Below are 12,883 nucleotides of genomic sequence, written 5' to 3' on the forward strand. Positions count from 1 at the left end.
AATTGAGGATGTAAAAGTTAAAAGTAAAAGGGAACGTTGCAAACTATAACTCTGAGCACTGTTGACGTCAAATTGAATGAATAGGATATCAGGTTCACTTGAGTGACCTCGCAGTATTGGCGGCGGAGGTTTTGCACTCCACCGAGTGCTCCCCCTCTAGTATTGTTCCTGGAATGTTCCAGAGTAAGTTTTGCACCAAAGGTCATAATCCTTGACCTTTGACCTTTAAAGTTCACAAAGGTCAAATTTTCAAAGTTGTGGGAATTGAACCGGGTTTTCGACCTTCTTCAACAAACTAACTCCAATAAGCTATAGCACGTATCCTGTTTCCTTACTTTAATGTCCACAACATTGTTTTATGACCTTTTAAGGTTATGCAAAGGTCAAATTTTTTAAGTTGTTGAACGAAACCGGGTTTTCGACATTTTGCCGCTAATAACCTGTCACTCGTATCACATCATGTTGATCATTTTTATAACTTGGTCAAACATTATCACATTGTCTCATCCTTGACTTCTGAAACAATCTACATCGTCAAATACCGCTCGTGAACCATCGTGGTCTTCAGACTTGTGTTGAATTTATTTTTGCTGTAAAATCGTTTGGATTTGTTTTTATGGAGTGTGCCTTTTCTGGTGTGTTTTGAAACTTTTATAATAAAAGCATACAAAAGCCTCCGTCTCCGTCTCCGTCTCCGTCTCGCTCTCTCTCCATTTCGCTGAAGGCTGCAGGATATGATGATTGAAGCCCAGACAATGACAGAAGGATCCATGAATGGTGTTGTCTTGCCACCACTGCAATCGGTCAATCTGATGTCAGAAGCTTCTGCATGAAAGTCTTCGCTGCTTGAGGTTGCACAAATTCCTTGATTCATCATTGGATGATGAAGAGAGCCGTGTCATAGCAGTGATGCGAAAAATGCACGTGCCATATGGAAATGCCGAGTCCTATGATCGGACTGAATTTGAACCTGTGCTGTCTATGAATGGCACTTTTGTCGAGAGACATGGACAGACGAACGACACCTTTGCCTTTTGGTTTTCCTAATTGGAGATGGTCCAGATACTTGTTCTGTTCATAAGGGCCACTCATGCGTCTGACAGGGACCTGCAGCTCGCTTTTGACATGATATTGGGCCGAAACGGTCGCAATGCCCATGACATGCCCAGACATGACATGATGTCCTAAATGCCCGTGAAGTTGGTGAATTCTCATTCAGTGACTACGGACATAGTCATTTACTCTGTCCTGAAAAAACACACGCTGAAAACATTCACTTCACAACTGGAAACACCATCTCAAGTGTAACACAATCAAGCAAAGATATCATTTTTCGGTCTGACCTCACTCCGTTCGCACGGCTCCTCATCCTTGATCGGAATCGCCAGTTAGATATGAGAGAAGTTTGATCATGTTCTGTCAATCCGGTTTTGCTTCCTCTTGCGGGTGCAGATGGCAGCATGGTGAAGACAGACAAATCTGTCTTGCTGCATTCGATGGAGAGCAAGGTGGAGGATGTTCCTGTTCTCTCTCTCGTTTCCTAGTGATACAGGTGTAATTACCTGCGACACCGAAGGTGGATGGAGGTTGTGTTTTCACCCCTGTTTGTCCGTCTCTCAGCGCGATATCTCAAACAGTTATCGACTGATTCGGACGAAACTTGGTGCATGAGTTGCTTAGGTGATAAGAACCCTAACCCTAACAAAACGTTACCTGTTCAGCTTGGCGGAGGTATGCGTTCTACCTAGTGCCGCTCCAGTTGTATTAAGATATAATTTGGAAGAAAAAAAAAAACCTAATAATTACTGCTGATTAAAAGTTCACCCTGGCTATCGACACGTTATTGCCCAATTGAAGCTCATTCGTGTTTGAGCCAGGACAATGCTTGGTGTCACCTTTTATTTCTACATGGAAAGTACATGCAAAAGGTGGGTCGGACGACCTCCTCTAATGACGAGTGTACTCGCATCACCTGAGCGTGAGTTCAAGCCGTGCAGGCAGGTGACTCCCCCCCCCCCAAGAAGTCGTTAATGAGCCAGCTTGGTTTTAATGGACGATCCAAATGTGATGCGGTTGTTCTTCTGAGACATTCCATCAGGCATCTCTTTGAATGTAAAAAAAGAGTGTCGGGCTAACAAAGGTTGACTCCAAGCCAGCAAACATTCATCACAGGTGCCAGGGTGTGTGTTGACGGTGCTGCCAAAATGTCACGTTAATACGTTTTGCATAAAATCGTTGACAGCTTTGTCTGGGGGGAGTTATTTTATTTCCTGAAACTTGATCTCATAGTTTTATATCGGCGAACGAGACAAGACAAGAAGCACCTACACAGACTGATCGAAGCTCACGTTGTTGCACTTGAGAGGACAGGTGAGAAACCAAAGTTAAGGTTTGAACTTAAAACTTTAAAAACCTGATCTGTTGAAGAATGGTGTTTGCAAGGTGTTCTCATGGACAGAATCACAATGAGGACTGTCAGGTAGCCAACTTACCTTGTGGACTTCGATGTATGACTTTACCTTCAGCTTTGTGCCTCTGGCATAGTTTGTACTTGTCGTCCTAAGATGCGTGACTTGATGGCACAATGATTCGATACTATACGAAGTGGAAAATGCGCAACAATCAGATCCAGTGTGTCTGTTCAAACTCTTCTTTTTTTAAAAATTATTTAATTTACTATTTTTTTTTACTTGCAGAAAATATTGCATTCACATCAACATGGAGAGAGATTTCTTCTTCATTGTACTGGGCGTTCTACTCGTCGTGTTTGGGACGAGCACGCAGGGAAGTGAGCACCTTCGTGTCGACATTTGGACATTCAAACGTATATCTTTGGCATTTGGTCAAAGATGATAAGAATGGAAGTGTTAAGCGATGTTTTTACTTGTTGCACTACTGGAATATGTTGTTATTGTTGTTGTTCCTGAAACAGATAAGATCCGCAGCAAGTTCCAGCGGATTCCTTCAAATTCGATGCGAGGAGTCGTGGCAAAAGAGACCTTCGAAAGTCTCTCACTTGAGGATTGTGCGGCGGCCTGCCTCGCCGACCGAGTCTTTGAATGCGTGTCCTTTGATTACCAAACGAGCCTGTCAAAGTGCTTGCTGTATGACCAGGTTGCCGAGACTACGGGTGGCCTGCAACACACCGAGGGCACGGACCACTACACCCTCCATAAAGGTGAGAACCCGAATTGGACATCCCTGAAATGCCAAGCGCCGTATCGCATGAGGCTCATGTTCTAATCGAGCATCAACTTGTTCAGCCAATCGATATCAATGTTGTTGTGAAAATGAGGTTTCAGTTTAATTGCTCTTCATTACTTGTTTGTTGTGCTTGGTACAAATTTGTTTTCTCCAAGTTTTTCCATATCTTTGTTTCTGCATCGATCTGGCAGGACAGCCTCGAGGTATGCGCATTTGCGTTTGAGTTCTTATTGACTGTTTCGCAGACGGGGTGAGGGATCCATGTGTGTGCCGTCCCTCGGATGGACGTTAAACCAGCCGTCTGCCACCATGACGTGGTAGATGTTAAAGATCCCACGGTGTACTACCTGAAGAGTAGGCGAGATATCGCCGGCACCCTGAACAAATTCCAAATTCATGCTCTAACATAAAGGGGGCACTGCATCTGCAGCCTTGTGTGCACACGAAAGAATACGAAGTCGTTTTGACGGAGTTAGTAGTTCAGCATTTTCAGGTGTAAGTGCGTACAATTATTATGGAACCGAACAGACCAGGTTAAGCCTGGAGAACATCCGCTCTGAGCTCGGCATGTCGGCGGTTCGATTCCAACCCTGGCCAAATTCTTACCAAAGACTTGAGCAATAGTATGTACTGCTTGCTTGTTTAATGCTAAGCATTTCAAAGGTTAGAGCATGGATGAACCCCATCCATTCGCATCCCTGAGAAGGAGGAAACTTATTGATTGCTCCTCGGATTGCAGAGAGAAAAGTGATGTCTCCAAGATGGTGTCATTGACACCCAGAGTGCCCCAGGAAGTTGCGTCTCTTTCCCTGAGCTCAGGGGCTGTGGTTGTCTTGTGTGTGCGATTTGTGTTGCAGCCTCAGCCGCGCAGAAAAAAAAAAAAAACGTCTTGGATCGTTTTTGTAAAAGTGCACGCGGTTAAGAACATTTGTATATTTTTAAACAAACATCGTTTCATAGAAGTTTAGGCTAGATCTAGCAGTCGCTTCCAAAGTGTTTCGAGCTCAGGCAGCAGAACCTGTCCGTGCTGACTGCTGCGAGCCATTTGAGATACCTGGAAATTCAGTTGCAGTTTCGGGGACTAGTGTCGACCTACGGCACCGCCTCGAGGATGTGCTGAGGAATTTCAGACTAGCACCGCTGAAGTCACAGCAGAGACTGTTCATACTTCGAGTCTTAGATCGTGCATTAAAAATTGCGTGCGGTTAACCATATCCGTTGTATATTTTCAAACAAACATCGTTTCCTAGAAGTTTACGCTGCAGCGAGCAGACAAGGATAAACAGATTCGGTCAAAAATGAAACCTACTACACCCAGGTCCTATTGGTTTCCTGGTAATCACATTGTTGGAGCATGAATCCCATTGGCCAAGTCGGTGGCGGCTGAACGGACAATGACACTGATTGGTCTGGGACCCAGGAAGTTCTGGAAATTGGGCCAGTGCTGTTTATTCGTGGAGTGTTGGTTGCCATTGTTGGTAATGAGAGAGAGACAGAGACAGAGATAGAGACACCTCAAAGTAATAAGGAGGTTTGGGTTAACAAGAAGGGGAAGAGGATTAGAAGAGAACATTTGAAGCTGTGTCAATGGAGCAAGGAGCCAGTTTGACTCACCGATGTGCGATGGGAGTTTTCTTTTTATTCATGGAATTTCTCCAACGACAAAACCTACGGCCAATCAAATTAGGGCAACACAAAGGAAGGTATATGTATTCAACAGAAAGAAGAAAGCTATTTCCATTCCTCTTGAACTGATGTAGGTTATGGTTGAGGGCTAAGCAGGATGCAGGTAAAGAGTTACAAAAGGGATGCAGTTTGGGGAAAGAAACTAGAAGAGTACTTCCTAGTCTTACTCCTCGGGGTAGATACAGTGTATGGATGGGAAGAAACTGCTAAACGTGTCGAGCGACTAAAAGGTGGCTCAGGTGGAACAACCTCATTACATTCCGTGAAACTATTTATAGAAGTGAAGTATAAATATTTTCACTCAAAGAAGCAACGTAGTGGCAGACTGAGAGAGGTTCCCAGGGATGATGCCAACTCCCTGTCCCACCAGAATGGCAGCACGTCACTGGATTCTGTCAAGGAGAGATTGAAAAGCCATACTGGGTATCGATGAGTTAGGAGGTTGTGGGTTTCCAGATGACTCATGAGTTGGTTTGATTAGGGATTCGAAGACTTTACTCATAATGGGTAAAAGATTATATGCGAGTTACCCGCTGAGGATAAAAAAAGAGAAAAAAGGACGTCATGAGGAAGGCAGCTCCGCCGGCAGCATGGATGAAGGAGTAGGCCAAAATGAAACCGACATGAGGCATAGCCACGAGAATTTTACAAATCTCACTCTGATTGGAAACACAGGACGGTGAACAAAGTGTGAAGCTTCGATTCTATAAACAACTACAGGGAATTATGAATGAAATATCTCATTGAGACATTTGCATTACAAGCACAACCCACTCCCTATGGAAGCGTGGAGTAATGCATCGAATCAAGGTCACAACTGGGACAGAGTGGTAAACACCAGTGGCGACCGCTTTGAAAAGGTAATCGTACGTGTTTGTGGTTTATAATATTTTTTTTACTTTCAGTCAGTGTGCCCCACAAGACGCCACAATAAGCTGCTTGTACACGTGAACAGGGCATTTGTCCGAGGAAGAAGAACCCCTTGGGGAGAGGTGGACATTATTAAGTTTGTAATATTACGAGGTAATATATCCTGAAAGGTACGAGGCTTTTCACGATAAACAAGGTCTTTCATGAGCCCCCAAAGAAAGAAATCTTGAGGTGTAAGGTCTGGGGAGCGTGCCGGCCACTCGGTCGGACAGTGGTGGCCGATCCACTTTCTTTCTGGGAAAGTTTTCATCAAGCCACTGACGAACATAACGTCCATAATGAGGTGGAGCTCCATCATGCTGGAAGTAACAGTCCTGATATTGTACCATGGGCCAAAAGAAAGTTTGCAGCATATCCAGGTATATTTCTGCAGTGACAGATCCCTCAAAGAAAAAGGGTCCAATTATCCCTAATGGAGATCTGGCTGCCCAAACTGTCACTCCAGGTAAATTTACCTCTTTCTCAACTGTCACTCTTGGGTTATTTGCAGCCCAGTAGACACAATTGTGTCTGTTAATTGTGCCGTTAAGCTTAAAACATGCCTCATCTGACCACCAGATGTTGTCTGGCATTGTGTCCTCTTCATGAAGTTTAGCTAAGAACTCTTCGCAAGATTGAAGACGGCGGTCGTCATCTCCATCATGAAGGGCATGCAGTAAGCGTGGAATGTAAGGTTTCCATTTTTTCTGGTGAAGGATACGGATAACACTTGATTGGCTCACTTCCAACTCTGCAGATAAACGGCGAGTTGACTTTTGCGGACTTTGTTCCAGTCTTCTGATGGCTTCTTCAGCCTTAGCTACATTCGTTGCCGTTTTCGGACGACCGGACTTCTTTGCAGTGGCGACCGACCCTGTTGCTTCAACTTTCTCGACAATCAATCGTATTGTTGCGGATTCGCGCCCGCCGGCGTGCTGACGGCCACGTAACTCAAATCGCGGCACGTCGCCCACCGGACGGACAATCCAGTCGTGACCCTCTCGGACTAACGCCGGGAACCAGTCACGGGTGGACCTTTCGGTCTCACCGCGATCGAGCCAATCAGCCCCCGCGTGGGATAGGGTTGCTCGCCAAATTCGACCTACCTAAGTACCCACACGGAGGGTAGACCGGGCGATCGCACCTCGCCGCAGGTCGACTTCGGACACGGGCCACTTAAGCGACCCGTTCCGTACTATCGGGATAACCGAGCGGTGTTATTCGTCGACCTCGACGGTTCGATTAATTATCGGGCGTATTCAGCCCACTACCAACCCTTTACGTGAAGCAAGATGAGGGTTCAATGAAAGAAATGACGAAGCGAAGCGGGAAACAGTTCAACACAAAGCACATTTATTCGCGCTGAACGGAAAGCACACATATTCAATTCCACCAAAAGCACATAGAAAAGAAAAACACAATGCAATTTACACAAAAAGCAAATGCGACAATGCAGATCTAATACCGATTACGCGAGCACACGGCAACACTTATACAATTTTACTTCACAGACGGCGCCGACAACACATACCCAAAACCAAGGAAAAGAATACCCTCAAAGATGAGGCGGGCCTGAGGCCGAGACCGGGTCGGGCCTACCCGTCTGGTGATGAGACGCGGAGCGGCGATGGCGCCTCAACTCCGCGGGCCTCGCGGGCAGTGTCTGGTAGGGGGTGGGAAAAGGGGCCCCCTTGGTCGCACTATCTCAGCGCGGGGGGAAACAGGAGGGGGTTGCTGATGCTCGGGGTATAGAGGATTCCTACTCTGCCTCGAGTCCCGCGACGAGCGTCTCCACCTCGGCCAGGTCGCGCTGTCGGCCTCCCTGGGGTGCAGCTCCCTGCACGACGCGAGCACCCCCTCGTCTGCCCTCGCCGCCTCTCCACAGCTCCTCCCCCTCCGCTCCGACTCCAACGCACACGACGACGACCAGCTCCTTCTTGCTCCTTCTTCCCAACTCCACCGCCCGCGAAGTCCTAACTCTCTGTTCACTTGACTGACGAACACGGTCGCTTATATCAGCCCCGTGGCTTCGCTCTCTCATCTTTGACCCCCTCCCTTCGACCTTTCACCTCGCTCCCCATTGGCCCGAGAAAAAGTGGGCGTGAATGCTTTTTGATCCATAAATTTGCATATATCGATCGCCCTCCAACGCCCTGGGGGCGGGGCCAAATCGCTCCTCGCTCACCGATTGGACGGAACAAAAGTGGGCGTGTGTCGTTTTTGATCCGTTTTTGAAGTGGAAAATCCGTGGTTTTGTACACGCTGTTCGGCGCGCGCCCTGCACGAGTCCAACACCGGTACCCACAAGCGGCGCAAGAACGGTGGCGATGCGACGGTTGCGAGGTGTGACGTGAAGCGGCGCCGCGGTGGGTGGTTGATGTTGTGGTTGTAACAATGGCGGTTGGTCCAAATTAAAGATAGTAAAAGAAAAACGGCTATCCTGAAGAGTCGCAGCACGCATAAATGACATGTATTCCTACTAGACAACGGGTTTGGGCCTAACTACACATGTACTTACCGAGATACCTCACCTAAGGGACCTGAATGGTGGTTTGCGAATTTGGTAACCACAACAGTATGTTTCTTCCATAGGGCAGTGGCTTGGGACCCAAGAGGTCCTGAGTTCAATCCCCGTTGGGACACTGAATTAATATATGTATGTATATGTATATATATATATATATATATATATATATATATATGTATATGTATATATATAATGTGTATATATATATATATATATAAATATATATATAAATATATATAAACCAAGTCGAAAACACCAGGGGGTGGACTCAGCCTGCCATCCTTCCGAGGTCGGCGAAATGAGTACCAGTTGTACTGGGCCCGGTGTATGCCCCTGTTAGAATAAGTGTACCATATCCCTGTGTGTCGTAAGAGGCGACCAGGGTTGCGTCTGGAAGGGCATCCGGCGTAAAAACCTATGCCAAATCATTATGCGGACAACAAAACGAATTTCCATACCGGATCGGTCGAGGCCCGGGTTACCAACGACCGCCACCGGTACCGGTGGTCAGCAGGGTACCAGTGGAAATTGTGCTACTGCTGGGCGAAGGAGGAGAAGGAGACGGGGATGGCGAGTCCGGAGGCAGTGGGAGAGGGGGAAGGGTAGAAGTGTGGAGGTGAGAGTTGGAACTCTGAATGTTGGGACGATGACTGGCAAAGGGCGAGAGTTGGCTGATATGATGGAGAGAAGAAAGGTGGACATACTGTGTGTACAAGAGACCAAGTGGATGGGGAGTAAGGCGAGGAGCATTGGAGGTGGTTTCAAACTGTTCTACCATGGTGTGGATGGGAGGAGTAATGGTGTCGGGATAATCCTGAAGGAAGATCATGTCAAGAGGGTATTGGAGGTGAGGAGGGTGTCTGACCGAGTGATGAGTGTGAAGTTGGAAATTGAAGGGGTGATGATGAATGTCATCAGTGCATATGCCCCGCATATGGGGTGTGAGATGGAATATAAAGAAGATTTCTGGAGTGAGTTAGATGAAGTGGTGGAGAGTGTATCCAAGGATGAAAGAGTGGTGATTGGAGCAGATTTCAATGGACATGTTGGGGAAGGGAATAAAGAGGATGAGGAGGTGATGGGGAGGTACGGTCTCAACAAGAGAAATGTGGAAGGGCAAATGGTGGTAGAGTTTGCAAAAAGAATGGAAATGGCAGTGGTAAACACGTATTTCAAGAAGAAGGAGGAACACAGGGTGACGTACAAGAGTGGAGGAAAGTGCACACAGGTGGATTACATCTTAAGTAGGAGATGCAACCTGAAAGAGATTAGTGACTGTAAGGTTGTGGCAGGGGAGAGTGTAGCTCGACAGCATCGATTGGTGGTCTGTAGGATGACTTTAGAGGTGAGGTTGAGGAAGAGAGTGAGGGCTGAACCAAGGACCAGATGGTGGAAGCTGAAGGAGGAAGACTGTTGCGTGAAATTTAGGGAGGAGGTGAGACAGGCATTGGATGGTGGTAAAGATGGGTGGGATGATTGGGCAACTACAGCAGAAGTTGTGAGGGAGATAGCTAGGAAGGTACTTGGTGTGACATCTGGACAGAGGAAGGAAGATAAGGAGACTTGGTGGTGGAATGAGGAAGTACAGGAAAGTATAAGGAAGAAGGGGTTGGCGAAAAAGAAGTGGGATAGTCAGAGAGATGAAGAAAGTCGGCAGGAGTACAAGGAGTGGCGTCGAAAAGCAAAAGGAGAGGTGGCAAAGGCCAAGGAAAAGGCATACGACGAGCTGTATGAGAAGTTGGATACAAAAGAAGGGGAAAAGGATTTATACCGATTGGCAAGACAGAGGGACCGAGCTGGAAGGATGTGCTGCAGGTTCGGGTGATAAAGGACGCAAATGGGAATGTGCTGACGAGCGAGGAGAGTGTGTTGAGAAGGTGGATGGAGTACTTTGAGGAGCTGATGAATGAAGAAAATGAGAGAGAGAGAAGGTTGGAAGAGGTGGAGATAGTGAATCAGGAAGTGGGGTGGATCAGTAAGGATGAAGTGAGGACTGCTATGAAGAAGATGAAAAGTGGAAAGGCGGTTGGCCCAGATGGTATACCAGTGGAGGCATGGAAGTGCTTAGGAGAGATGGCAGTGGGGTTGTTAACCAGATTGTTTAATAAAGTCTTGGAAAGTGAGAGGATGCCGGAGGAGTGGAGATTAAGTGTGCTGGTTCCGATTTTCAAGAATAAGGGTGATGTGCAGAGCTGTGGAAATTACAGAGGGATAAAGTTGTTAAGCCACACCATGAAGTTGTGGGAAAGAGTAGTGGAAGCTCGGTTGAGAGGAGAGGTGACGATCTGTGAGCAGCAATATGGGTTTATGCCAGGAAAGAGCACCAGTGATGCGATGTTTGCTTTGAGAATGTTGATGGAGAAGTATAGGGAAGGCCAGAAAGAGTTACATTGTGTGTTTGTGGATTTAGAGAAAGCTTATGATAGGGTGCCAAGAGAGGAGTTGTGGTATTGTATGAGGAAGTCGGGAGTGGTGGAGAAGTATGTGAGGATCGTGCAGGATATGTATGAGGACAGTGTGACAGCAGTGAGGTGTGCGGTAGGAATGACGGACCGGTTTAAGGTTAAAGTGGGATTGCACCAAGGATCGACTCTGAGCCCTTTCCTGTTTGCAATGGTGATGGACAGGTTGACGGACGAGATCAGACTAGAGTCTCCATGGACCATGATGTTCGCGGATGACATCATGATCTGTAGGGAGAGTAGGGAGCAGGCTGAATCGAGCCTTGAGAGGTGGAGGTACGCACTGGAGAGAAGGGGAATGTTAGTCAGTAGGAGTAAGACGGGGTACATGTGCGTAAATGAGAGGGAGGGTGGTGGTATGGTGCGGTTGCAAGGAGTTGAGGTGGGGAAGGTGGATTGGTTTAAATACTTGGGATCAACTGTCCAAAGTAACGGAGAGTGTGGGAGAGAAGTGAAAAGAGAGGGCAGGCAGGAGGGAATGGGTGGAGAAGAGTTGCAGGAGTGATTTGTGACAGAAGGGTAGCTGCAAGAGTGAAGGGGAAAGTATACAAGACGGTAGTGAGACCAGCTATGTTGTATGGTTTGGAGGCGGTGGCGCTAACAAAAAGACAGGAATCAGAGCTGGAGGAGGCAGAGTTAAAGATGCTGCGATTCTCGTTGGGAGTGACGAGGATGGACAGGATAAGAAATGAGTGTATTAGAGGGACAGCGCAGGTAGGACGGTTTGGAAACAAAGTGAGAGAGGCGAGATTGAGATGGTTTGGACATGTGCACAGGAGGGAAACGGAGTATATCGGGAGAAGGATGTTGAAGATGGAGCTGCCAGGCAGGAGGAGAAGAGGCAGGCCAAAGAAGAGGTTCATGGATGCGGTGAGGGCGGACATGCGGGTGGTTGGAGTGTCAATGGAAGATGTGGAGGATAGAGCGAAATGGAGACAGTTGGTCCGCTGTGGCGACCCCTAACGGGAGCAAGCCGAAAGAAGAAGAAGAACAGTATGTTTCTTCCCTGATGTGGATTAATATCGAATTCCTGTGCCAAACGGCGTGCCACCATCGTTGGTTGTTCGTTACATTTGTAGTAATGTTTCACGGCCACAATGTGTTGATTCATTGAAAGGTAATTCATGGTTTAATTTGGTGCAAATTCAGTAACTTTCCAAACTCGCAGCAATAACCTGCAAAACAAAATCAAAAATAAATAAATTACAAAAATTAATAATCTGCAAGACAATTATTAACAACATGACTTCCCAGAAAGAATCTGACAGCCGAAAAAACAGAAACTGAGCGTGACTTTTGACTCACCCTGTATATTATATATATATATATATATATATATATATATATATATATATATATATATATATATATATATATATATATATATCAGCTTTACCCTTACTGCGTCCTTCCAAAATGATGACAAATGTGTCAGATATTAATGCCCCACCCTGTATATAAAAAAAATACAAGCAAACACCACCCGTTGCTTCAGTGATGGAAATACAAAGAGGAGGGATCAAAAAGGGTGAGGGAGAGAGAGGTGGGGGGAAGGGAAGGCAGTGCAAGGGGAAGGGAAGGGCAATAAAACATGCCCAAATGGCAACATTTTCTTTTTAACTGCCGGGTTCTACATAAAACTGGGCGGGAGCATTTAAAACCTACTTGTATACTGTACCTGCCAAAGGCCTGCCTGCAAGTATGCAGTGACCTTTTCTCCCATCTGGTCGGTTCACTCCAAATCTGATTCATACATGCTACACTCTAGGGAAGCAGTTTTAAATTCAAAATGACACAGTCAATCCTAAATAGTCCCCTTAACAGATGGCTGGGGATGAGGGGGAAGGAGAGTAAGGGAGGAGAAGGAGAGTGAGGGAGGGGAAGGAGAGAGGGAGACATGACTTTTATGTCCTTTTATTACAAAAGTATAAAAGAAAAACCTCTAACAGTAAAACCAAAGACTCACAAAGAGTGTTTAAAGGGGGTTTAGGGGATAAAGCATATAAGGCACCTGAAAGTGGGCAGCCCTGCCAAACACCTCTTTCAATAAAAAAGGGGGGCACAAGTTCATTGTTTATATTGAGTAAAGCAGATA

The 12,883-nt window shown here is 46.5% G+C and overlaps 2 protein-coding genes across 2 annotated transcripts in view; one reads left to right on the forward strand and one right to left on the reverse strand.

The window, feature by feature from the left end:
* The first annotated feature begins 2,193 nt into the window (after window positions 1-2,193).
* LOC147010159 (tolloid-like protein 2) overlaps window positions 2,194-12,883 on the forward strand; it is a 113,145-nt gene continuing 102,455 nt past the window's right edge. The window contains exons 1-3 of the mRNA XM_085860772.1: window positions 2,194-2,370; window positions 2,697-2,788; window positions 2,933-3,178. Coding sequence (XP_085716898.1) covers window positions 2,719-2,788; window positions 2,933-3,178 — 316 coding nt within the window. The 5' untranslated portion in view covers window positions 2,194-2,370; window positions 2,697-2,718. The remainder of the gene's footprint in view (window positions 2,371-2,696; window positions 2,789-2,932; window positions 3,179-12,883) is intronic.
* The window catches only part of TMEM220 (transmembrane protein 220), a 144,384-nt gene continuing 142,849 nt past the window's right edge, over window positions 11,349-12,883 (reverse strand). The window contains exon 7 of the mRNA XM_085860776.1: window positions 11,349-11,963. The gene's annotated coding sequence lies outside the window, so the exon portion shown is untranslated. The remainder of the gene's footprint in view (window positions 11,964-12,883) is intronic.

The sequence above is a fragment of the Eptatretus burgeri genome, chromosome 17 (genome assembly GCF_056783735.1).
Source record: "Eptatretus burgeri isolate ZD-2024b chromosome 17, Ebu_testis_v1, whole genome shotgun sequence".
Classification (NCBI taxonomy): Eukaryota; Metazoa; Chordata; class Myxini; order Myxiniformes; family Myxinidae; genus Eptatretus; species Eptatretus burgeri.